Source organism: Hylobates moloch, unplaced genomic scaffold (genome assembly GCF_009828535.3).
Source record: "Hylobates moloch isolate HMO894 unplaced genomic scaffold, HMol_V3 SCAFFOLD_19, whole genome shotgun sequence".
Classification (NCBI taxonomy): domain Eukaryota; kingdom Metazoa; phylum Chordata; class Mammalia; order Primates; family Hylobatidae; genus Hylobates; species Hylobates moloch.
In genome coordinates, this window is record NW_026652294.1 from 11,121,000 (window position 1) to 11,147,141 (window position 26,142).

The 26,142-nt window shown below is 48.3% G+C and overlaps 1 protein-coding gene and 1 long non-coding RNA gene across 6 annotated transcripts in view; one reads left to right on the top strand and one right to left on the bottom strand.

The window, feature by feature from the left end:
* The first annotated feature begins 5,256 nt into the window (after nt 1–5,256).
* RFPL1 (ret finger protein like 1) lies at nt 5,257–10,539 on the top strand. The gene is made up of 2 exons (XM_032138205.2): nt 5,257–5,878; nt 7,967–10,539. Exons 1-2 carry the CDS (start codon nt 5,506–5,508, stop codon nt 8,578–8,580), a joined length of 987 nt encoding a protein of 328 aa, XP_031994096.1. The 5' UTR covers nt 5,257–5,505; the 3' UTR covers nt 8,581–10,539.
* LOC116458506 (uncharacterized) overlaps nt 8,472–26,142 on the bottom strand; it is a 31,505-nt gene continuing 13,834 nt past the window's right edge. For 3 of the 5 annotated variants that reach the window (XR_009211073.1, XR_009211075.1, XR_009211072.1), the window contains 3 exons: nt 22,812–23,509; nt 15,350–16,290; nt 8,472–8,554 (listed from right to left, as the gene is read on the bottom strand). This is a non-coding gene — a long non-coding RNA (uncharacterized LOC116458506). Of the gene's footprint in view, nt 8,555–15,349; nt 16,291–22,811; nt 23,510–25,134; nt 25,254–26,142 lie in introns of all 5 variants that reach the window. The other 2 variants (XR_009211074.1, XR_009211071.1) reach the window with 1 other exon arrangement.

Here is a 26,142-nt window from a genome sequence, read left to right on the forward strand (position 1 = left end):
AAAAAAAAAAAAAAAAAAATTTTTTTTTTTTTAATAATCTTAAAGTGGTGATATGTTTGTTTCGTTTTGTTCGTTTGTTTGTTTTTGAGATGGAGTCTCGCTCTGTCGCCAGGCTGGAGTAAAGTGGTACGATCTCCACTTACTGCAGCCTCCACCTCCCGGGTTCAAGTGATTCCCCTGCCTCAGCCTCCCAAGTAGCTGGGACTACAGACGTGTGCCACCACGCCCAGCTAATTTTTGTATTTTTAGTAGAGACGGGGTTTCACTATGTTGGCCAGGATGGTCTTGATCTCTCGACCTCATGATCCACCTGCCTCGGCCTCCCAAAGTGCTAGGATTACAAGCATGAGCCACAGCGCCCGGCCAAAGTGGTGATATGTTTGTATAAGCATAAAAATGAGAAATGGGCCGGGCATGGTGGCTCACGCCTATAATTCCAGCACTTTGGGAGGCCGAGGCAGGCGGATCACTTGAGCTCAGGAGTTCGAAGCACTGTCTCTGCAATAAATAAAAAAACTGCTGGGTATGGTGGCTCACGCCTATAATCCCAACACTTTGGGAGGCTGAGGCGGGTGGATCACCTGAGGTCAGGAGTTCAAGACCAGCCTGACCAACATGGAGAAACCCCGTCTCTACTAAAAATACAAAATTAGCCAGGTGTGGTGGTGCATGCCTGTAATCCCAGCTACTCAGGAGGCTGGGGCAGGAGAATCGCTTGAACCCAGGAGGTGGAGGTTGTACTGAGCTGAGATCAGGCCATTGCACTCCAGCCTGGGCAACAAGAGTGAAACTCTGTCTCAAAAAAAAAAAAAAAAAAATTAGCCAGGTATGGTCGAGTGTGCCTGAAGTCCCAGCTACTCAGGAGGCTGAGGTGGGAAGATTGCTTGAACCCAGGAGGCAGAGGTTGCAGTGAGCTGAGATCGGGCCACTACACCTGGGCAACAAGAGTGAAACTCTTTCTCAGAAAAAAAAAAAAAAAATTAGCCGGGTGTGGTCGAGTGTCGAGTGCGCCTGTAGTCCCAGCTACTCAGGAGGCTGAGGTGGGAAGATCACTTGGACCCAGGAGGCAGAGGTTGCAGCGAGCTGAGATCGGGCCACTGCACTCCAGCCTGGGCAACAGAGCAGACCCTGTCTCAAAAAAAAAAAAAAAAGAGGCTGGGCATGGTGGCTCATGCCTGTAATACTAGCATCTTGGGAGGCTGAGGCAGGCGGATTGCCAGAGCTCAGGAGTTCAAGACTAGCCTGGGCAACATGGCAAAACCCCATTTCCACTAAAAAAAGATACAAAATATTAGCCAGGAGTGGTGATGTGTGCCTGTAGTCCCAGCTACTCAAGAGACTGAGGCAGAACTGCTTGAATCCAGGAGGCGGAGGCTGCAGTGAGCCAAGATCACGCCACTGCACGCCAGCCTGGGTGACAGAGTGAGACTCTATCTTCACAAAAAAAAAAAAAAAAAAAGAAAAGAAAAAGAAAGAAAGAAAAAAAAAAGAAATTACTTGTCCCAAACTGTTAATACTGCTTACCTGGGAAAGAGGAATAGGAGATGGCTAAATTTTTCTTTATTCATTGTAATTTTTTATAAAGATTTTTAAAAAGTGTGTTAAGCATTTCTGAATTCATGGACTGTCTCAGTCATTGTACATGCATCTGCTTCATTAGCAAAAAGACAATTATCCGCCTGGCGCAGTGGCTTATGCCTGTAATCCCAGCACTTTGGGAGGTCGAGGTGGGTGGATTGCCTGAGGTCAGGAGTTCGAGGCTAGCCTGGCCAACATGGTGAAATCCCGTCTCTACTAAAAATACAAAAATTAGCTGGGCATGGTGGTGCAATCCTGTAATCCCAGCTACTTGGGAGGCTGAGGCAGGAGAATCACTTGAACCCGGGAGGCGGAGGTTGCAGTGAGCCGAGATCGTGCCATTGCACTCCAGCTTGGGCTACAAAAGCGAAACTCTGTCTCAAAAAAAAAAAAAAAAAAAAAGACAATCATCATTAGATGGGTAGTGCAGTCTGTGAAGTTTTTGGACCAGAATAAGGGAGGCTCTAAGCCAGGGATCTGTGATGTACTTTATAGTTGCAGGATCTCACTGACTCTATGCAATGATCTTATAGTATTGGTACTATTAGTATTCCCATTCTTGCAAGGATAAAATGGAAAGAAGCCCAGAGAGTTTAAGGGACTTGCCCAAGGCCACACAGAAAATCAGAGGCAAAGTTAAGAACCAAGGCCGGGCGCGGTGGCTCACGCTTGTAATCCCAGCACTTTGGGAGGCCGAGGCGGGCGGATCACGAGGTCAGGAGATCGAGACCACAGTGAAACCCTGTCTCTATTAAAAATACAAAAAATTAGCCGGGCGTGGTGGCGGGCGCCTGTAGTCCCAGCTACTCGGAGAGGCTGAGGCAGGAGAATGGCATGAACCTGGGAGGCGGAGCTTGCAGTGAGCCGAGATTGCGCCACTGCACTCCAGCCTGGGCGACAGAGCGAGACTCCGTCTCAAAAAAAAAAAAAAAAAAAAGAACCAACCCAGCGCTCTTTCCTTGAAAGCCAACCCCTACCTCAGGTTGGGCACTGAGGGACCTGACCTTTGGTTTTAATGTAGAGGGGCTGCTTCCCCTGGAGGGAGATGGGCAGTGACAGCAGCTCCTACTATTTATCAACCAAGACCTTTGCTCTAGAAAGGACTAGACTGAGTAATTTATTAACATCAGCACTGAACAAGATAAATATCAGTCAAGCAGCCAGCCCTGAAGAGACAGATTAGGGGCTGGAACGCTAGAAACTTCAGGAGCTCTGATGGGCTCCCGTCTCTTCCCACTAGTCTAATCCTTCCTGCCTGTGGGCCTCAGTTTCCCCATCTGTCAAACGAGCAGGGTGGTGGAGCCCATCCCTAAAGCTGTTTTCTACAGGTAAAATCCAAGAAGGAGCTTGTCAAAGATCTCAGTGGAGGGTCTGAACTCCAAGCCAGCATCTCCAAGGGTACATTTGCAAGAGTACAAATGTCACTTTCTCAGTGAAGTTACAATGTTCTCCTACCCTTGACCTCCCCAAGCCCTCTCATCCTGCTCTCCGTCTTGTTCCAGAGCACGTTCTAAAACACTATACTAGGATGAGCCCGGTGGCTCATGCATGTAATCCCAGCACTTTGGGAAGCTGACGCAGGAGGGAAGGATTGCTTGAACCTAGGAGTTGTTTTTTTTTGTTTTGTTTGAGATGGAGTCTCAGTCTGTCGTCCAGGCTGGCATGCAGTGGCGTAATCTGGGCTCACTGCAACCTCCGCCTCCCAGGTTCAAGCAATTCTCCAGCCTCAGCCTCTCAAGTAGCTGGGACTACGGACATGTGCCACCACATCCAGCTAATTTTTTATTTTTAGTAGAGACGGGTTTTCACCATGTTAGCCAGGCTGGTCTTGGACTCCTGACCTCAGGTGATCCTCCTGCCCCAGACTCCCAAAGTGCTGGGATTACAGGCATGAGCCACCGCACTTGGCTTATTATTATTATTTTTTTTTTTTGTATTTTTTTGAGATGGAGTTTCACTCTGTTGCCCAGGCTGGAGTGCAGTGGCGCAATCTCAGCTCACTGCAACCTCCACCTTCTGGGTTCAAGCGATTCTCTTGCCTCAGCCTCCCGAGTAGCTGGGACTACAGGTGCGTGCTACCACACCCGGCTAATTTTTGTATGTTTTAGTAGAGACGGAGTTTCACCATGTTGGTCAGGCTGGTCTCGAACTCCTGACCTCAAGTGATCCGCCTGCCTTGGCCTCCCAAAGTGATGGGATTACAGGCGTGATCCACCATGCCCGGCCGAACCCAGAAGTTTGAGACCAGCCTGGGAAACATAGCAAGACCTCATCTCTACTAAAAATTAAAAAAAAAAAAAAAACCACTATACTTTTTGGCTTATTATGTGCTTTGTTTATTGTCAGTGTCTAAACTGGAGGCAGCCCTAGCGGGGCAGAATCCTTGTCTGTTCTGTTGTATCCCTGCTGTATCCCCTATGCTTGGAGCAGTGCTGGGCACATGGTGAGAATGCAGTCCAAGTTTGAGAAATGAATGAAGGAGGAGCTAAGACATTCTTGCATGAAAATGATGAAAGCTGGAAAGTATGAAAGGAAAGAAATGGTAGACCTTAGGCCAGGCGCAGTGGCTCATGCCTGTAATCCCAGCACTTTGGGAAGCCGAGGCGGGTGGATCACGAGGTCAGGAGTTCAAGACCAGCCTGGCCAAAATGGTGAAACCCCGTCTCTACTAAACATACAAAAAATTAGCTGGGTGCGGTGGCAGGCACCTGTAATCCCAGCTACTTGGGAGGCTGAGGCAAGAGAATTGCTGGAACTCAGAGGGCAGAGGTTGCAGTGAGCCGAGATCGCGCCACTGCACTCCAGCCTGGGTGACAGTGTGAGACTCCGTCTCAAAAAAAAAAAAAAAAAAAAGTAGACCTTGACCCAGAGTGACTTCACTCAGGGATCGGGGGTCCTTTCCATCCTTAACACCAACAGCAGAACTAGTGCTTACGAGCACAAGCTCTGGACAAACCCAGGTTTTGATCCTAGCTCAGCTTCATCTTTCTTTTTTCTTCTATTTTTTTTTCTTCTTTTTTCGAGACAGGGTCTCACTCTGTCATCCGGGCTGGAGTGCAGTGACACAATCATGGCTCACTGCATCCTCTATCTCCCAGACTCAAATGATCCTCCTACTTCAGCCTCCCAAGTAGCTGAGACCACAGGTGCGCACCACCATGCCTGGCTAATTTTTGTTGTTGTTTGAGATGGAGTCTTACTCTGTTGCCCAGGCTGGAGTGCAATGGCACGATCTTGGCTCACTGCAACTTCCACCTCCCAGGTTCAAGGGATTCTTCTGCCTCAGCCTCCGGAGTAGTTGGGACTATAGACATGTGTCACCATGCCTGGCTAATTTTTTTTTCTTGAGACAAAGTCTCGCTCTTGTTCCCCAGGCTGGAGTGCAATGGCGAGATCTCAGCTCACTGCAACCTCCGCCCCCTGGGTTCAAGTGATTCTCCTGTCTCAGTCTCCCAAGTAGCTGGGATTACAGGCATCTGCCACCACGCCTGGCTAATTTTTGTATTTTTAGTAGAGACAGGGTTTCATCACATTGGCCAGGCTGGTCTCGAACTCCTGACCTCAGGTGATCTGCCCGCCTCGGCCTCCCAAAGCGCTGGGATTACAGGTGTGAGCCAACGCACCCGGCGTATTCTTATGTTCATCAATCAGTCTCTTCCTGGGGTTCCCCTAGGAGGAGGTGAAATGACCCCAGCTCGCTGCTCCTCACATGGGTGCTGCCATGTCACTGGCTCAGGCTCAGCTGCTGGGTCACCAGGAGAACGGACCCTTCCTCCACCTCAGCTCAGAGCACAGTGATGATTCGTGACTTTCTTTCCCAATAGAACTTCAAATCTCTGAAGACGGGGGGTGGGGGGATGTGCTTGAGTGTTCATACTCATGGTCTTGTTCTCGGAGTGACAAAGCTGGAACACAATACCTCTATGCATGAAAAGGCTGTCACTTGTCACAACTAACAGGCTTTCACCTCACGGAAATTTTCTTCCCTTGTGCACTTTTCCTCTGGCAGTGGACATGGCTGCACTCTTCCAAGAAGCAAGCAGCTGTCCCGTCTGCTCACACTATCTAGAGAAACCATTGTCCCTGGAGTGTGGAAGCGCCGTCTGCCTCAAGTGCATCAATTCACTGCAGAAGGAGCCCCACGGGCAGGATCTACTTTGCTGTTGCTGTTCCATGGCCTCTCAGAGGAACAAAATCAGGCCCAATCGGCACCTAGAGAGGCTGGTTTCCCACATCAAGGAACTGGAGCCCAAGCTGAAGAAGATTCTGCAGATGAACCCAAGGATGCGGAAGTTCCAAGGTAAGGAATCTGTATACCCTGCCCCCTTCCCACGACCAGACAAGGGAAAATCATTTGTGCAATTGGCCCCTCATTCCATATGGGGATTAGCTGCTGTCTGGCATCTAAAATTTAGATGCTTCTTCATCATCAGATTCTCAGCCCTGACAACACACAGAATCACTGGTGATCTAAAAAACAAACAAACAAAAACCCGATGTCTCTGTCATGGGTTAGACAAGGGATTCTCTGAACGTAGTGTGCTCAGATTACCTGGGGATCTTGTTAAAATGCAGATGCTGAACTGGGAAGTCTCAGGATTGATCCCACTGGCTTAGGGATTTTGCTGAGTAGCAAAAACAGAGCAACTGAATTTGAATTTCTCTCCAGCAAAGGTTCCCGGGACTCTGACATTAAAATGGGCCTGGTAATTCTAATGCACAGTGAATACTGGCACCCATTGTACCAAACAACCTCACCCCAGGGTTGGGAAGAGTTTGGAATGGAGCACCTATGGTGTTTGTTTCGGTGAGTGTGGGGAGAGTTTCAGACAGTGGTCTCATCCCTGTGCCATGGGCTTCAACAGTGGTCCTGGCTACAGAAAATACTATCCATCTCCATAACTGTGGCGAAAAGGGACATTTACATGAAGAGATTATGGTCAGCCTGGGCACAGAATTACACCTATAAATGGTGGTGGGCCACTATGATGTCCCCAACACTGGTAGCTTCTGCCCTGACACCCATGATCTCTACTCATCCACCTACCCATACCATTCAGTGTCTCTGCTGAAATATGGAGGACAGAGTCACCCTGCCCAAGTCATGTTTGGAACCCTCTTCCTCCTTCCTTGTCCATGTCCATTCATTTCATTCCCTAATTCACCATCAAACAGCAATCAATCTCTTCAAGTCTTACTGTAATCTATAAAATCTATATTGGTGATCATATCAGTTTTTTTACTTGAAGGATCATATGTTCTGTAGATTTTCTTTTCAGAATGTTCTGGACAATTAATTTTCTCTAGGCCAGATCACATTGCCTCCTCCATGAGAATTGGTGGCTTCACCTGTCAACCACATACCCAATGCCTTAAATTATTGACCTTTGTATTTGCTGCCCTTATTCTCTACAGTCAGTTATGACGAACAACTTTTTTTTTTTTTTTGAGATGGAGTCTTGCTCTGCCGCCTAGGCTGAGGTGCAGTGGCCCAATCTCTGCTCACTGCAAGCTCCGCCTACTGGGTTCATGCCATTCTCCTGCCTCAGTCTACCGAGTAGCTAGGACTACAGGCACCCGCCACCACGCCTGGCTAATTTTTTTGTATTTTTTTTTAGTAGAGATGGGGTTTCACGTGTTAGCCAGGATGGTCTTGATCTCCTGACCTCGTGATCCGCCCGCCTCGGCCTCCCAAAGTGCTGGGATTACAGGCGTGAGCCACCGCGCCCGGCCAACGAACAACTTTCAAATACCTTTCTCTTCTCTCCAAAATTTACCATTGTTTTGCTTAAGGTCTCACCTCCCATGTAGGATGGAAAAACATTCTTTCATCTAAGGCCCCCCTCCTCCTCCTGGCCTTGGAGCCTCCTGATGTCCAGGATCGGCACCTCTGTCATCACATTGTCAGCTGCAGAGATACCCTATCTGCTGTCAGAATCGTGCACAATTGTTTACAAACGTGGAAAACGAAGGCCTGGAATCATGCTCTATATACTGAATTGAGCAATACAAGGTGGAAGCAGAAACATATTTAATATCGACCATTTGCATTGTCTTAATTATCATTTTTTCACGCATCAAGGTAGTAGAAAGGGGGTCATGGTGTCTGCCTTCAGAGACCCTCCACTCTAAATGAAGAAAAGTCCAATGAAGCAAACACGTGACATAAAGTACAATAATTGCTACTGTGAATGAGTTGGGTATTGCCACAAAGCATACCTATGAGAATTTGAACTAGTCAGGGAAGTTACCTCATGAAGTTTGGATTTTGGGGAAAGAAGAGAATTAAAGAAACTACAGTCAAGAGATATTTGGGCCTTTGAAGTAGAGGAGAGGTATGGGGCTGGCTTCTGTCCATTTGCTGAGCAACTTTTTCTCCTTTTCACAGTGGACATGACCTTGGATGCCGACACAGCCAACAACTTCCTCCTCATTTCTGACGACCTCAGGAGCATCCGAAGTGGGCGCATCAGACAGAATCGGCAAGACCTTGCCGAGAGATTTGACTTTTCCATTTGTGTCCTGGGCTCTCCTCGCTTTACCTGTGGCCGCCACTACTGGGAGGTGGACGTGGGAACAAGCACAGAATGGGACCTGGGAGTCTGCAGAGAATCTGTTCACCGCAAAGGGAGGATCCATCTGACCACAGAGGGTGGATTCTGGACTGTGAGTCTGAGGGATGGAAGCCGCCTCTCTGCCAGCACGGTGCCCCTGACTTTCCTCTTCGTGGACCGCAAGTTACAGCGAGTGGGGATTTTTCTGGATATGGGCATGCAGAACGTTTCTTTTTTTGATGCTGAAGGTGGTTCTCATGTCTATACATTCAGGAGCGTCTCTGCTGAGGAGCCACTGCGCCCATTTTTGGCTCCTTCAATTCCACCTAATGGTGATCAGGGTGTCTTGAGCATCTGTCCTGTGATGAACTCTTGCACCACTGATGCTCCAGTCCATCCTGGGGAGGCCAAACAAACCCCCACTGCAAAAAAACAAAAAACAGGGTAAGAAAATTACTTGGGTGGGCAGACTTGGGAATTTTCTACTCGGTAAACGCATTATACAAGGTCATAGGACAAAAATATGGGACATTTCATGATTATACTTAATCTAATTTGATTAGTTTATAAATTGAGTCCTAAGTATTAATTATTGCCACCATCGAACTCATTGAGTCTTATGGTTCACATCTTGTTTCCTATAGATATGTTCTGTACTCTGGGATCAATTTCCAAATGCTTTTTTATTTCTGTAAGTTCAAGTTAATGTATTATAGAAGTTATGAGTTAAATAAACATTGGAATATCACCTAATGGATTATGTGACTTTCTTTCCTCAGCCTCCTGAGTAGCTGGGATTACAGGCACCTGCCACCACGCCTAGCTAATTTTTTGTATTTTTAGTAGGGACAGGGTTTCACCATGTTGGCCAGGCTGGTCTCGAACTCTTGACCTCATGATTCACCCGCCTCAGCCTCCCAAGGTGCCGGGATTACAGGCATGAGCCACTGCACCAGCCGGATTATGTGATTTTCTAAATGATAGGAGTACAATAGATTTTATTCATAGTAAATGCGTGAGCGTGTGTATGTGTGTGTGTGGGTGGGTGTGTGTGTATTTGCACAGAGAGCTGGATAAATGCCTATGTCCTATCCAGAACTGAAAAAACAAGCTGTTGCCATCATTGCTCAGTATAGGTAACATTTTCCTGGATGTGCGTTCATCTACATTAACAACGATAATTCTCCCAATTAATTATTATAATTATTAATTATAATTGTTACAATTAATAAACCTCTGCAGGCTAACAAAGCAAAAAAAAAAAAAAGACACATTACTAATATTAGAAATGAAAGAGGGGCCATGTCTACCAAACTGTTGAGCATTAAAAGGATAATCAGGGACTGTTATCAATGACTCTGTTCCCACAGTTTGATAACCTAGGTGAAATGTATCAATTCCTTGACAGACCTAATCTTTCCAAGGTCACACTAGAAACAGACAATCTGAACAGCCTCTGCCTATTAAGTGAATTAAGAACATTCCAAAAAGACAACACCAGAACCAAATGATTTCTCTTATGAAATCCACCAAATTTTTATGAATCCCAACATATTTTCACAATATAATCCAAAAATTGTGCTCCTAGGTATGTACTCAGCTGAGATGAAAAGTTATGTCCACACAAAGTCTGCACAGGAATGTTTACAGCAGCTTTATCTATAACCACCCAAACTAGAAGCAAGATGTTCAAGAGGTGAATGAAAAAAAAAATCATCCATAAAACACAATATGATTCTGTGATTTAAAGGAGTTCTCCATCAAGGCATAGAAAAGGCAATGGCATGTATCAGAAAGACTGTGAGGGCATGCCTTCGTGTGCATGAGACCACACAGAAAGGCAGCAGAGCAGGGTGACTTTATGTTAGTGAAGTAAGTTCATCTGAAAAAGCTACATAATACAGGGTTGGTGCAAAACTAATTGCGGTTTTTGGCATTTAAAGAATAGCAAAACTGCAATTACTTTTGCACCAACCTAATACATGACTCCAACTATACGACATTCTGGAAAAGGCATAATCAAGGGGACGGTAAAAATATCAATAGTTGGTAAGGTTTCTGGAGAAAGAGGACAGAGATTCATAAGTAGAGGGAAGTTTTGGAGCAGGGAGAGTACTCCTCATGAGATCAAAATGGTAAACATAACATCATAAATATTTCAAAATTCACAGAAATGTGTAACAGGAAGAAAGAACACTATGTGAAAGACAGACTGTAGTTACTAATGTATCCCTTTGGCCTTTCTCTTCAAGGATTCCCTGAGGAGATGGAGCCCCAGTGCCCTCAGGCATCCATGCTTAGAATGAAGCCACACCCCACCCCTGGTATCCAGAACGCCCCTGGGAGAACTGTGAGCAGAAGGTCCTGTGCGGCAGAACCCCAGGCTGGAGGGGCAGCACATCCAGCAGTTCTGTTTTCCCTCCCTCCCACCCCAGCCTCTTCTCCTGTCATTTCCCTGCATCTCCTTGTTTCTTCCTGTCTGGATCTTTCTTCTTTCTTCCCTCCCTCCCTCCCTCTCTCTCTCTCTATCTTGCGCGCGGTCTTTGTCACTGCTGCCTTGGCCACCTGCAGACGTCTGATTCCAACCCTGGGTTCACTGACATCTGACATGGGATGCTCTTGGTGCTTCCTGGCACACCAGCCCAGTCCTGAGAGGGAACTGGCAGCCACAGGCACACCGACTCATGGGGCACAGGAGCCTATGAATACATGACCCCCTCTTCCGAGCTGCAAGTGGACTATTTGTTTTTTTTTATTTTTCGAGACGGAGTCTTGCTCTGTCGCCCAGGCTGAAGTGCAGTGGCCCAGCTACTCGGGATTACAGAATTGCTTGAACCTGGGAGATGGAGGTTGCAGTGAGCTGAGATCACACCATAGCACTCCATCTTGGGTGACAGAGCAAGAATTCCTCTCAGGAAAAAAAAAAAAAAAAATTAGCTGGGCATGGTGGCCACGCCTATAGTCCCAGCTACTTAGGAGGCTGAAGTTCACTTGAACCTGAAGGCAGAGGTTGCAATGAGCCAAGATCATGCCATTGCACTCTAGCCTGGGTGACAGAGTCAGACTCATCTCAAAAAAAAAAAAAAAAATCTCCTTTAATTCCCACAACCACCCTACAAAGTAGGTATCATTACTTCCGCCATCTTACAGAGGGAAACTGAGACTGAGGGAGGGAGGGGACTCACCCAAGATCACACAGCTGGCAAGAGGCAGAACCTGGCTGCCTGGTTCCAAAGCCCATACCCTTAGCTGTCATGCAGTACAGCCTCTGCCTATTCTGAGCACCTCAGGAACACAGACGACATCTTTCCTGACTGTGGGTGACACTCCCCAGCATGAGAAGTGTTTGCCAAATGAATCCGTGAATGGTCGTGCAGAAGAAGGTGTGCTCCAAGAGGGTTTGTTGTTTTATTCCTGTGTCTATATTGTTTTATTCCTGTGTCTCAGCAATATCCAAAAAGAGCCAGGCACAGTGAGTGCCCATTACACATCTACTGAATGGATCAAAAAATGGTTTGGGCCAGGTGCGGTGGCTCACAGCTGTAATCCCAGCACTTTGGAAGGCTGACATGGGAGGATTATTTGAGCCTAGGGGTTCAAAACCAGCCTGGGAAAGATGGAAAGACTCCATCTCTACAGAAAAATTTTTAAAAAATTAGCCAGGTACAGTGGAGTGCACCTGTAGTCCCAGCTACTCTGGAGGCTGAGGCAGGAGGATCACTTGAGCCTGGAAGTTCAAGGTTACAGTGAGCAATGATTGCGCCACTGCACTCCAACCTGGGAGACAGAGTGAAACTTTGTCTCAGTAGAAAATAAATAAATAAATAAATGAACAAATATTTTTAAAATTTAAGAAAATGAATGATTTTGGGGCTCAGTGAGGTGGTGGGTCCTGTGGGACATCCAGATGGAAGAGCAAACCTGAAAGGTGGCCCAGAGGCCAGGACTAAGGATCAGGAAAGCCACAGGTGGATCCAGGACAGTGGATGAGACACACGAGGTGGATGGGAGTGGGGGTGGTAGGGTTGAGTGGGGGACAGGAGACCAAAAGACAACCACAATCCCCCCCATTATCCTTGGAGGGATACATTCCAAGATCCCCAGAGGAGGCCTGAAACCATGGATAGTACTGAGCCCATATATACTATGTTTTCTCCTATACACCCATACCTGTGAAACCATTTCATTTATAAATTAGGCACAATAGGAGATGAAAAACAAGAGATGAACAAAAAGAACAATGATAACATCATGTTCATAATTTCACAGATAGATCTGTTCTTATCATAGGTCTTAGCAACCTCAGCATACAATTTTTTTCTTTTCTTTTTTTTTACAAATTCAACTTTTATTTAGTTTCAGGGGTACATGTGCAGGTTGGTTCTACAGATAAATTGCATGCTTGGTATATAGAGTGTTTTGTCACCCAGGTAATAAGTACCATACCCAACAGGTAGTTTGTTTTGGTTTTTGAGGAACAGTCTCGCTCTGTCGCCCAGGCTGGAGTGCAGTGGCATGATCTCGGCTCACTGCAACCTCTGCCTCCCGGGCTGAAGCAATTCTCCTGCCTCAGCCTCCCGAGTAGCTGGAACTACAGGCGCCCACCACCACACCCGGCTAATTTTTGTATTTTTAGTAGAGATGGGGCTTCACCATGTTGGCCAGGCTAGTCTCGAACTCCTGACCTCAGGTGATCCGCCCGCCTTGGCCTCCCAACGTGCTGGGATTACAGGCATGAGCCACCCAGCCAGGCCCCAGTAGGTAGTTTTACAGCTCTCACTCTCCACCTTCGAGTAGGCCCATTTCTATTATTCTTTGCATCCGTGTGCACTCAATGTTTAGCTCCCACTTCTGAATGAGAACATGTGGTGTTTGGTTTTTTGTTCCTGTGTTAGTTTGCTTAGGATGATGGCTTCCGGCTCCATTCATGTTGCTGCAAAGGACATGATCTCATTCTTTTTTACTTTTATCCCTAGAGCGCTCAGCAGATTTTCTTCGTTTCTTTTTTTTTTTGAGACAGAGTCTTGCTCTGTTGCCCAGGCTGGAATGCAGTGGCATGATCTCAGCTCACTACAACCTCCGCCTCCTAGGTTCAAGCAATTCTCCTGCCTCAGCCTCCCGAGTAGCTGGGATTACAGGTGCACACCACCATGCCTGGCTAATTTTTTTTTTTTTTTTTTTTGAGACAGAGTCTTGCTCTGTCGCCCAGGCTGGAGTGCAGTGGTATAATTTTGGCTCACTGCAACCTCTGCCTACTGGGTTCAAGCAATTCTCTGCCTCAGCCTCCCGAGTAACTGGGATTACAGTCACCCACCACCATGGTTGGCTAATTTTTTATATTTTTGGTAGAGATGGGGTTTCACCAACTTGGCCAGGCTGGTCTTGAACTCCTGGCCTCGTGATCCACCCGCCTTGGCCACACAAAGTGCTGGGATTACAGGAGTGAGCCACCATGCCCAGCCTAATTTTTGCATTTTTCAGTAGAGATGGGGTCTCACCATGTTGGCAAGGCTGGTCTTGAACTCCTGACCTCAGGTGATCCACCCACCTCAGGTGATCCACCCACCTCAGCCTCCCAAAGTGCTGGAATTATAGGCGTGAGCCACTGTACCCAGCGATTTTCTTCTTTTCTTATTGAGAACTTTTACCTTTTCATTTAAAGGAAGCAATTCACAACTTCTCTTTGGCATATCTGAATTGCTAGCATCACGAATCTTGTTCTTTGGGGCCACAGTTAAGTCAGATAAGGATTTCTTGAACACAAGCACTGCAAAACTGTGATGGTTGATTTGATAACTGGCAGGGCTACTACGTGATTACGGGGTAGTGAAAACTAGTGTGGGTACATTGGACAAAGGGAGGATTCACACCCCAGTCAGCTGGAGATTTCATCACTGCTCACAATGGGGCGCAATTTAATAATAGGTGCTCGGTAAACATTTTAATGATGGGGTTAATAAGGGGTGGAGCAGGGACTCGAACCTGCATCTGTAAGGCTCTTTTCTGGCTTTTAACAGCCACCCCTGAGCTATGTGTACCTGGCCCTCCCATGTCACTGTGTGCTCTTTTTCTAGAGACAAGGTCTTACTCTGTCACCCACCCAGGCTGGAGAACAGTGGCATGGTCATAGCTCACTGCAGCCTTGAAACTCCTGGGCTCGACTGATCCTCCTGCTAATTTTATTGTTTTTTGTAAAGACAGGATCTTGCTATGTTGCCCAGGCTGGTTCCTCATCTGGTTCCTCATCTCGTGATCTGCCTGCCTCAGCCTCCCAAAGTACTGGGATCACAGGCGTGAGCTATGCTCTTGTCTTAGCGGTTGGAAACTCAGGATCTGGTTTTGAGAAGGGATAAATGACAGGTGAGCTGAAGAAAGAACTGGTGAAAAAACAGCAGCTCAGGGTGGTCAGGACTCAGAAATGCCTGTGGTGGACCCACTGTGGGAGCTACAGGTGGACAAATGTACACATTTTGGGATGCGCTAAGATACCCCCTGGAATGTCTGCTGAGATGAATTCTGAGTATACACTTGGCTCCTGCTAGAGGGTTGAACTGGACTTCCTGACTGCTCACCAGTCCCATGCCAGGCTCCATCGGATGCATTTCTTTTTTTTTTTTTTTTTTTATTTTATTTGATTATAAACCACCTTTTGAAAATATCTAATGCATTTCAACCCCCAAAAATGTGCTGAGCTACCCAGGGCTACCCAGCACTGCCACTGCCCCTTCAGCTCTCTCTACCCTGGCGCCCTCTCTCCTTCACTCCTGTCACTGGCTCACCTGGGCCCTGCCTCCCTGGCCTGGGTGGCATTAACAGCCTCCAATGGGCTTCTCTGCCACCAGCCTCCCCATCTTCCTGGCCAAAGGAGTGAGCCTTCCAGCAAAGCCCCAACCAGATGCCCCTCCTGCTTATACCCCTCTCATGGCTGCTGAAATCCCTGGATAAAGTGCAAAGCCCTCTCTGAGGCCTCAAGGCGCCTCAGAACACAGCCCTGTGCCCCATCTGGCTTCATATCTCCACCATCCCTCCTGGAGCCAGTCCTACCATGATGAAGACAGTTGGCCCCACCACACTGAACTGCTTGCAGTGTCCCTACACACATCACCAAGTAGAGGCAGGCCCTGCCACTCTGGAGTCCTGTGATATAGGCCCATAATACTTACTTCTCTGTGCCTCAGTTTCCCCATCTGTAAATTGGAGGTAATAACAGAACCTACCTGGCAAACTTGCAGGGAAGGCTTCCTGGGCCAATGCCCAATAGGGTGTGAGCTCTTGGTACGCCTGAGCTGCTGTTATTAGTAATTCTGTCATCACCGGGCTGGTGCCTACTTCTCAAGGTTTTGAGGGAGAACAATAAGAATTACTACCAGGGGCTAGGCGCAGTGACTCGCGCCTGTAATCCCAGCACTTTGGGAGGCCAAGGCAGGTGGATCACCTGAAGTCAGGAGTTCGAGACCAACCTGGCCAACACGGTGAAACCCTGTCTCTATTAAAAATACAAAAATTAGGCAGGTGTGGTGGTGGGTGCCTGTAGTCCCAGCTACTCGGGAGGCTGAGGCAGGAGAATGGCATGAACCTGGGAGACAGAGCTTGCAGTGAGCCGAGATCACGCCACTGCACTCCAGCCTGGGCAACAGAGCAAGACTCCGTCTCAAAAAAAAAAAAATTAGTACCAGGATCTCTGGGTCTCCCCACATGCAGGGCATGAAGAGGTTAGCCTCAGGCAGGAAGGCAGCACAGGCTGGCTCCAGGGGATAGGTGGGCAGGCGGCCAGGTAGCTCCTACCTGAAGCCCAGGTGCTTGTGCATGTGCTTAATGCAGTGTCCATGGGATGAAGGGGTCTAGGTGGGCTTCAGACATGTTGCAGGATGGGCAGAGGGTGTGCTACCCCCTCGTGGCTAGCTGAGCAGCCATCACTCTGGCACAGATGAGTGAGACGCTGTGCAGGGTAGCCTGGCTGAGCACGACCGAGTGGGTCTGCAGGGGGGAGCACCAGCACCGGAGCTCTGATGTCTATGGGAGAGGTGATGCCATGAAGGCCAGCAGGGCCCATGGAGGCAGGCTCCACTGCGCATGGGATGGAGCATCCCCTTTAGCTCATGCAGGCCTCCGGAGAGTTTACCCACATGGTCCAGCCACACAGCAGACGGGTATATGCCTGAAATGCAAGGATATAAACATGGTTTACTAGCACGAAGAGATGTTCGCCACGCATCATTGCTAAGAAAAGAAAAAAGGGCCGGGTGTGGTGGCTCACGCCTGTAATCCCAGCACTTTGGGAGGCCAAGGCGGGCAGATTATGAGGTCAGGAGTTCGAGACCAGCCTGGCCAACATGGTGAAACCCTGTCTCTACTAAAAATACAAAAAATTAGCCGGGCATCGTGGTGGGCACCTGTAATCCCAGCTACTCAGGAGGCTGAGGCAGGAGAATCACTTGAACCCGGGAGGCAGAGGTTTCAGTGAGCCGAGATCGCACCACTGCACTCCAGCCTGGGAGACAGTCAGAGACTCTGTCTCAAAAAAAGAAAAGAAAAGAAAAGAAAAGAATAGAATAGAAAAGAAAAAAGTAGGTTTGAAAACTTAACATACAACATCCAAAACGTGAAAACAACTCAAACACCTGTCAACTAATAAATGGACACAATGTGGTCTATCCAGACAAATGGAGGGTTATTCAGCCTTGCAAAGGAATAAAGCACTGACACATGCGACAGCATGGATGAGCCTGGAGGGCATTATGCAAGGCAGAAGAAGCCAGACACAAAGGACAAATATTGTGTGATCCCATTCATATGAAATGCCTGGAGTAGGTAAATCCATAGAGACAGGAAGCCCATTGCCAGGGAGTGGGGAACAGAGGGTGGGGAGTGGCTGCTAACGGGAACAGGTTCCTTTGGGGTGATGAAAATGTTTTACAACTAGGGAGGTGATGGTTCCAAAATGTTATAAATGTCCTCAATGCCACAGAGTTGTACACTTTACAATGAATACTTTTATATGAATTTTACTTCAATTTTTAAAAATTAATAAATAGGCCAGGTGTGGTGGCTCATGCCTGTAATCCCAGCACTTTAGGAGGCTGAGGTGGGCGGATTGCTTGAGCCCAGGAGTTCAAGACCAGCCTGGGCAACACAGGGAGACCTCATCTCTATAAAAAATTAGTGGGGCTTAGTGGCGTGTGCCTGTAGTCCCAGCTACTTGGGAGGCCATGGTGGGAGTATACCTTGAGCCTGGGAAGCAGAGGCTGCAGTGAGTCAAGATCACACCACTTCACTCCAGCCTGAGCAACACAGTAAGATCCTGTCTCAAAAAAAAAATTAACACATAAAAGATGAGACCATGCAGTATAATTCCAGTTTTGTAAGTACACACAGACAAACACAGACCCACATGTTAGCAGGAGTGGGATCATGGATAACATTTACATTCTTTTTTTGCTTATATACATTTCCTAAATCATCCACAATAAAAATGAAGAAGGAAAAAAAAAGTTTTTAAAATATTTGGCAGAGTGCGGTGGTTCACGCCAGTAATCCCAGCACTTTGGGAGGCTGAGGAGAGTAGATCACTTGAGGTCGGGAGTTCAAGACCAGCCTGTAATCCCAGCACTTTGGGAGGCCAAGGCGGGTGGATCACTTGAGGTCAGGAGTTCCAGACCAGCCTGGCCAACATGGTGAAACCCTGTCTCTACTAAAAATACAAAAATTAGCTGGGCGTGGTGGCGTGCACCTGTAGTTCCAGCTACTCAGGAAGTCAAGGCAGGAGAATCTCTTGAACCTGGGAGGTGGAGGTTGCAGCAAGCTGAGACCGTGCCACTGCACTCCGGCCTGGGCTACAGAGCGAGACTCTGTCTCAAAAAATATATATAGAGAGAGTACCTACTGTATGCCCAGCTTCATGTGAATCCAAGCAATAATATCTGATATTGGCACAGCCCTTGACAGTCACAGAATACCTTCAACCCCTCAGGAAGCCATTTCTGCATCCTCAGTTTCTAGGTGAGACAATTAAGGCTCCATCAGGTAAAGTCACTCTGGGCCCTAGGCCTGGACACCATGAATGCATGGACAGGTGAGAATAAAGAGACACCCCCAAGAACTACAGATGCAAAGCAAGATTGCTTTTTCTTCCTGTTTTTTTAGAGAAAGAGTCTCACTGTGTCACCCAGGCAAGATCATAGGTCACTTTAACCTCAAACTCCTGGGCTCAAGTGACCCTCCCATCCAGCCTCCTGAGTAGCTGGGATTATAGTGCATGCCATCTCTGCCATCTCACCCAGGTGCCCAGCAGTATTTCTCTTCTCTTTTTCTCTTTTTTCTTTCTTTTTTCTTTCCTTTCTTTCTCCTTTTCTTTCTCTCTCTCCTTCCTTTCCTTTTCTTTCTCTTCTTTTTTTTTTTTTTTTTTGAGACAGAGTCTCGCTGTTGCCCAGGCTGGAGTGCAGTGGCGTGATCTTGGCTCACTGCAGGCTCCGCCCCCCGGGGTTCACGCCATTCTCCTGCCTCAGCCTCCCCAGTAGCTGGGACTACAGGCGCCCGCCACCTTGCCCGGCTAATTTTTTGTATTTTTAGTAGAGACGGGGTTTCACTGTTAGCCAGGATGGTCTCGATCTCCTGACCTCGTGATCCGGCCGCCTCGGCCTCCCAAAGTGCTGGGATTACAGGCGTCAGCCACTGCGCCCGGCCTTTCTTTCTTTCTCTTTTTTCTTCCTTTCTCCCTTTCTTTCCCTTTTATTTATTTTTTTGACAGAGTCTTGCTCTGTTGCCCAAGCTGGAGTGCAGTGGCACGATCTCAGCTCACTGCAATCTCCACCTCCTGGGTTCAAGCGATTCTCATGCCTCAGCCCGCTGAGTAGCTGGGACTACAGATGTGTGCCACCACACCTGCCTAATTTTTGTATTTTTAGTAGAGACGAGGTTTCACCATGTTGGCCAGGCTGGTCTCGAACTCCTGACCTCAGGTGATCCACCCGCCTCGGCCTCCCAAAGTGCTGGGATTGTAGGTATGAGCCAACATGCCCGGCCTATTTCTTTTTGTTGTTGTTGTTGTTTTGAGGAGTCTCACTCTATCACTCAGGCTGGAGTGCAGCAGTGTAATCTCAGCTCACTGAAACCTCTGCCTCCCGGGTTCAAGGCATTCTCATATCTCAGCCTCCTAAATAGCTGGGATTACAGGCACCCCCCACCACACCTGGCTAATTTTTGTATTTTTAGTAAAGACAGGATTTCACCATGTTGGCCAGGCTGGTCTCAAACTCCTGACCTCAGGTGATCTGCCCACCTTGGCCTCCCAAAGTGCTGGGATTATAGGTGCGTGCCACCACGCCTGGCCCCCAGCAATATTACTTATAAGCCTCTAGTGCATACTGGGCCCTCCTGGGACAATCTTCTCATTCCCAACAACAGCTCACACTCATGCACACTTCTGAGCCTTTTTCTAGGCTGGACACCTGGCCTGGAAGGTCTTCCTGCCACTCCCCACCCCACCTCACCCCCACCAGCCTATGAGCTTCCTCATCTGGGAAGCCTCTCCTGCTTTGAAGCCAAGAACACTGTAGAAGGAGTTTCTCCCAGCCCTAAGGATGGGTCTAAGAAAGGAGGTGCCTAGGAGAGGTCCCCACAGGCAGGAGGCCTGTAGCACCCCAGACTCAGCCGGGCTCCTGCTAACCATTTCAGAAATACAGATTTTCAGAAAAAGTTTGTTTTTCCTCTTAACTATAAAAGTGACACATGCTTGTGGTTTTAAAAAAAAAAAGGCTGAATGCGATGGCTCACGCCTGTAATCTCAGCACTTTGGGAGGCTGACGCGGGTGGATCACAAGGTCAGGAGATCGAGACCATCCTGGCCAACATGGTGAAACCCCGTCTCTACTAAAAATACAAAAAATTAGCCGGGCGTGGTGGCGGGTGCCTGTAGTCCCAGCTACTCAGGAGGCTGAGGCAGGAGAATCACTTGAACCCTAGAGGTGGAGGTTGCAGTGAGCCGAGATTGTGCCATGCACTCCAGCCTGGCGACAGTGAGACTCCGTCTCAAAAAAAATAATAATAATAAAAAAAAAGGTTGAGGCCGGGCTCAGTGGCTCACACTTGTAATCCCAGCACTTTGGGAGGCCGAGGTGGGTGGATCACCTGAGGTCAGGAGTTTGAGACCAGCCTGGCCAGCATGGTGAAACCCCATCTCTACTAAAAACACAAAAAATTAGCTGGGTATGGTGAGATGCACCTGTAATCCCAGCTACTTGGGAGGCTGAGGCAGGAGAATTGCTTAAACCCAGGAGGTGGAGATTGTAGTGAGCTGAGATTGCGCCACTGCACTCCAGCCTGGGCAACAGAGCAAAAACTCCGTCTCAAAAACAAACAACAAAAAAGGTTGAAACAGAACCAAACCCCTCTGCTCTCATCTCGCAGAGGTCATCCCTGAGTCAGGGTGGCAGTCCCTCCCCGGGGGGGCAGAGGAGAGTGCCTATGGTTGAGGCTGGGGACTCTGCAACTGGGGGTACCAGTATTAAATCAACATCTGCTGATCCCATGGGCCTTGGACAGGTTTTTTGGCTTTTTGGAGGCCACTGTCAAGTGGCAAGTATAACAGGACCTCCCCACAGCAAATTAAAATCTGGCATGTGCACATATAGTGCTTGGCACAGGGCTCACATGAGAAACCCACTTTCTGGGTGATGGCCGTTGTTCTTGGTAAATCTTACATCCTCCCATAGCAGCTAGAAAAGTCCTGGGCAGTCTGAGATCCATAAAGCCTGCCGGACTGCACAGGTAATACTCAAAGTGACAGTAAGAAAATGTAGCCAAGTCCTGTGTTTGGCGCCCTCCCCATGGTCTGTGTGCTAGGTGTGCCGGGGTCCTGGCCCGGAGAGTGCCCTCTCTCCCCTGCCCCTCACCTGCCCCTGTGCCCCAAGCCTGTCCCTCGGAGGCTTCCCTGGCCCTGGAGCAGGCCCATGGCAGGTGCTGCAGGCAGTGTCCTCCCAAGTACTGCGAGAAGCTTTTACTCTGTAACCTTCCCAAGCTCCCGGCGACTGTAGTCTTCTCCTGGCAGGGACTGCAGAGGCTCAGCCTGGTGCTTGGGCAGGCTGCCTCTCTTGTCCTCCTTCTGGCTCTGCAGGATGCAGCTCCTCTCCATGGCCAGGGCAGGATGCCCAGGGCCAGGTGACTGCAGCATTCTTGTCCTCATCCTTCAAGACCACCCCGAGGACTGAGCTCCCCATTCACCTCACCTGAGTCCCTTCCCCATCTGAAATCAAGGGTCTTGGGTCTGAATCTTTCCTAAGATTCTGATGAGAATCGTAGTGACTATTTCTAAAGAATACTCACATACACACAACACACAATTTTGCATAAAACTTTACCAGCTACTTCTCCCACCAGGTTTGTCATGAATCGGCCAGGTAAAGGATTTCCACATTTCAGGAGCTACTGCTATTTGCAAAAAGCAAACTGCAAAACAGAATGTATAGTGTTCATCTTTTAAAAAAATAAATTTTAACATATACTTATAAATACATAGAAAAATCTGAAAAAATCTGTGTAAGTGGCTCTAGTGCTTATCTCTAGACAGTGGCTTTCAAGAGCTTTCGTTGTACACCTCAGGCATTTTTGTGTATGAGTTTTTTTATTTTTGAGACAAGGTCTTCCTCTGTCACCCAAGCTGGAGCACAGTGGTGTGATCACAGCTCACTGCAGCCTCACCCTTCTGTGCTCAAGCAATCTTCCCACCTCAGCCTCCGAAGTAGCTGAGACTACAAGTGCACAATGACATGCCAGCTAATTTTGTTCTTTTTTTAGAGATGGGGTCTCACTGTGTTGCCCAGGCTAATCTGGAACTCCTAGGCTCAAGCAATCTTCCCACCTCGGCTTCCCAGAGTGCAGGTATTACAGGCATGAGCCACCGTACCCGGCCTTAATATAGTTTTTTTTAACATGCGTGTTACTTTTAGGAATTTCTTTCCCATTTAAAATAGAATCCTATAATGTTATCACCGTCTCAAATTCTCCAGGCCACTGATCCTTCTGTTGAGCAAACGGAGTCGACCATCATCCCAGAATAGTAATGAGGACTCCAGCTTCTGAAGTTCAATCTACAATTGATCAATCTGACATTTACATTTACCACTGGGTTCTTCTGGGAAAGGTATTAACCTATCTAGACCTCCGATTAGCCTTCAACGTGGATTAGTTGCAGTTCCTAAACTTCAAAGGGTTTTTTACTTAGGTAAAAAGAAAAAAAAAAAAGATCAGTGTGTTTTGTTAATTTTTTTTTTTTTTTTTTTTGAGATGGCGTCTCGCTGTGTCGTCCAGGCTGGAGTGCAGTGGCGCAGTCTCGGCTCACTGCAACCTCTGCCTCCCAGGTTCATGCCATTCTCCTGCCTCAGCCTCCTGAGTAGCTGGGACTACAGGCACCTGCCACCACGCCTGGCTAATTCATTGTATTTTTAGTAGAGATGGGGTTTCACCATGTTAGCCAGGATGGTCTCAATCTCCTGACCTCGTGATCCACTCGCCTCGGCCTCCCAAAGTGCTGGGATTACAGGCGTGAGCCACCGTGCCCGGCCTTGTTTTTTTAATTTTTAAAGAAAATACTCGAGTGAGTCAGGCTCTCAAGGACCCTGCCTGAGTCCCCAGTGGAAATGGTTCGTCTTAGGGCTGCATCATTTGCCTCAGCCAACTTCTTACCAAATGGAGGGTCTCAAGGTGGGCCCCCAGAAGGTCCTTGCAGGGCTGGGAGCCCAGAGGACAAATATGGCTAATGGAATCCAGGCTGGACTCTTACATCTGGCACCAGTTCAGCAAATGAGGATATAAAAAACCAGACATCACCTCATCGCTGTCTCATCAAAAAAGGAGACTTTCTCGCTGCACATTCCTGCAGAGGACAAATTCCTGCTCATGTATTGCTTGGGAAGGAGCAAGAGCAGAGTAGGGAATCTGAGGAGTTCTCCCCTTCTTGGGAATGGGAGTGCAGCCCAGGTCATCACAGCAGCCCTGAGACTGGCCTCTTGGTAACCATGACAACCTCAGCTCCCAGGCACTGTGTGGACATCTGACATGCGGAGACCCTCCTCCACTCCTTCCTACAACTCTGAAGAAGAACTCAGTTCTGCAAGGTGAGGGGGCTTGTCTGAGGTCACTGAGCTGCGGTTGGGACTTGCCCCTGTCTGACGAACTCCAGCGCCGACACTCTCAGCTTCCCAGGAGCAAAGAGGCCTGTGGTCTAAGCGCAGCTCTTCTCAAACTGCATGTGTGAGCTTGGGCAGGTCTAAGACCCCTTCTGAGTGCTTCAGTATCCCTCTCAGGATGTCCAGAGGAAAACTCCAGGCTGCCCCACCTCTTCCTCCAGGATAGTCTGTCATCAGTTTACACGTTGGACTTTCCTGGAAAATTTAGAACACAGGGCCGGACAGTGTCAGAAAAATAACTAAAAGGAACAAACACAACCCTCACAGTTGCGTAAGACCAGACAGTCTAAAAGCTACAATAGGCGCGGTGGCTCACGCCTATAATCTAAGAACTTTGGGAGGCCGAGGCGGGTGGATCACGAGGTCAGGAGTTCAAGACCAGCCTGGCCAAGATAGTGAAACCCCGTCTCTACTAAAAATACAAAAATTAGCTGGCAGTGGTGGCAGGTGCCTGTAGTCCCAGCTACTCAGGAAGCTGAGGCAAAGAACTGCTTGAACCCAGGAGGCAGAGGTTGCAGTGAGCCGAGATTGCACCACTGCACTCCAGCCTGGGTGTGACAGAGCAAGACTCTGTCTCACACACACAAAAAAGCTACAATAGGAAGGTCCCCACAGTTCCAGATCCCCAATGTGCTCTCTCTAGAATCTGATGGCCCCATTGGATCCCCTGGCCCTGCCTGCTCAGGCCACCTGCCTCAGGGTCCTCATGGCTTCTCCTCCTCTGATCCCACCCTGAAGGATATGGGGTCCCCTCATGCCCCTCACCCTGTAGCCTTCTCAGGACTCCTCAGCAGGGCTCCCCAAGGACAATGTAAACAGCCAAACTAGGCTAAGATGGTGGACTCAAGGGAGTGGAGCCTTTGGTGTTTCAGGAGAATCTATAAATCCAGATTTTTATGCTAAATCGCCCAGTCATTTCATGTTGACAACTATAACCCTCATTTGCCATATGATGTTTCTTCTTTTTTTTAGAGACAGGGTCTTGCTCTGTCACCCAGGCTGGAGTGCAATGGTGTGATCATAGCTCACTGAAGCTTTGAATTCTGAGCTTAAGCCATTCTCCACCTCAGCCTCCTAGTAGCTGGGATTACAGGTGTGTGTCACCATGCCTGGCTAATTTTTTAAAATTTTTTTGTAGAGATGAGGGTCTTGTTATATTGCCCAGGCTGGTCTCAAACTCCCGGCCTCAAGTCATCTTCCCGCCTTGGCCTCCCAAAGTGCTGAGATTTCAGGCATGAACCACCATGCCCTGCCTGCTGTATGATTCTATATCCATTTGCTGTCCCTCCTCTGCTCACCATCTGGAAAGGTGGGGGAACTAACCCCTGCAAACTACATTTCCCAAGCTCCTTTGCAAACCAGCATTGCTTAGGTCCAGCCAATGGGAGGCACTGAAGGGAGACTGGCAGGTAGAAGAGGCCCGAGTTTTTCCAGCCTTTGGGCAGTGGCTGGGTCTTCTCCAAACTTCCAGTTCCCTCCAGACAGACCTCTGTGGTCCCAGGCCATGGGTTTGGGTAACCCACTCCTGTCCAGCCTCCTGTTTGGCTTTTCAAAATTTCCCCCACTGGACGCCCTGAAGTGGGTTCTGTTTTTCTGACTGATAGGGCAACTAATTCAAATCCTCTTTTTTTTTTTTTTTTTCCATATTTAAAATGGCTGTGTAAGGCCGGGCATGGTGGCTCACGCCTGTAATCCCAGCACTTTGGGAGGCCAAGGCCTGTGGATCACTTGAGGTCAGGAGTTCGAGACCAGCCTGGCCAACATGGTGAAATCTTGTCTCTACTAAAAATACAAAAATTAGCCGGTGTGGTGGTGCATACCTGTGATCCCAGCTACTTGGGAGGCTAAGGCAGGAGAATTACTTGAACCCGGGAGGCAGAGGTTGCCATGAGCCGAGATCACGCCACTGCATGCCAGCCTGAGCTTATAGAGCGAGACCCTGTCTCAAAAAAAAAAAAAAGATTGTGTAAATGATGGGCAAGAAAAAGAAAAAGAAAAAAATCTATAACACAAAACTGACCATTTTTACCATTTTAAGTGTACAGGCCAGTGGTATTAATTATATTCAAAATATTACACAATCATTACTACTATTTCCAATCAAATCCCTTTAATGTCCTCGGTGGTTCTGCAGGCCTGTGGATGCCTGCTTGCCACCTCTGATTTGCAGATGGCAAAGACCCCCAGCCAGGTGCAGTAGCTCACACCTGTAATCCCAGTAATCCCCACAGTTTGAGAGGCTGAAGCAGGAGGATCACTTGAGGCCAGGAGTTCATGGCAAAGACCGTCTCATGCATTCTCTCCCCTGAGCATCCCAAATCCCATGAGGTTAATGGGGAGAGGGATGATCACCCTAATTTCATAGACGAGGGAACTGGGCTCAGGCAGACCCAGGGCTCCTACGTAAGAGGTGAACCCCAAAGGCCTGGTTCCCAGCCCTGTGCTCTATCTGTGCCCCACCCAGCCTCCTGGTAGCGTCCTCCCCACCCTCCAAACCTGTGCACGTATTCACTGCTGCCCTGCCCTCCACCAAAGCTACCCTGGGCAACAGGGTGGAGGTGGGAGTCCTGGTTTCCTATTGGACATCAGAAGACTGGACACCAACAAGAATAACAACAACAGGGCCGGGCGTGGTAGCTCACGCCTGTAATCCCAGCACTTTGGGAGGCCAAGGTGGGCGGATCACCTGAGGTTGGGAGATCAAGACCATCCTGGCTAACACCGTGAAACAATGTCTCTATGCAAAATACAAAAAAATAGCTGGGCGTGGTGGCACATGCCTGTAATCCCAGCTACTCAAGAGGCTGAGGCAGGAGAATTGCTTGAAC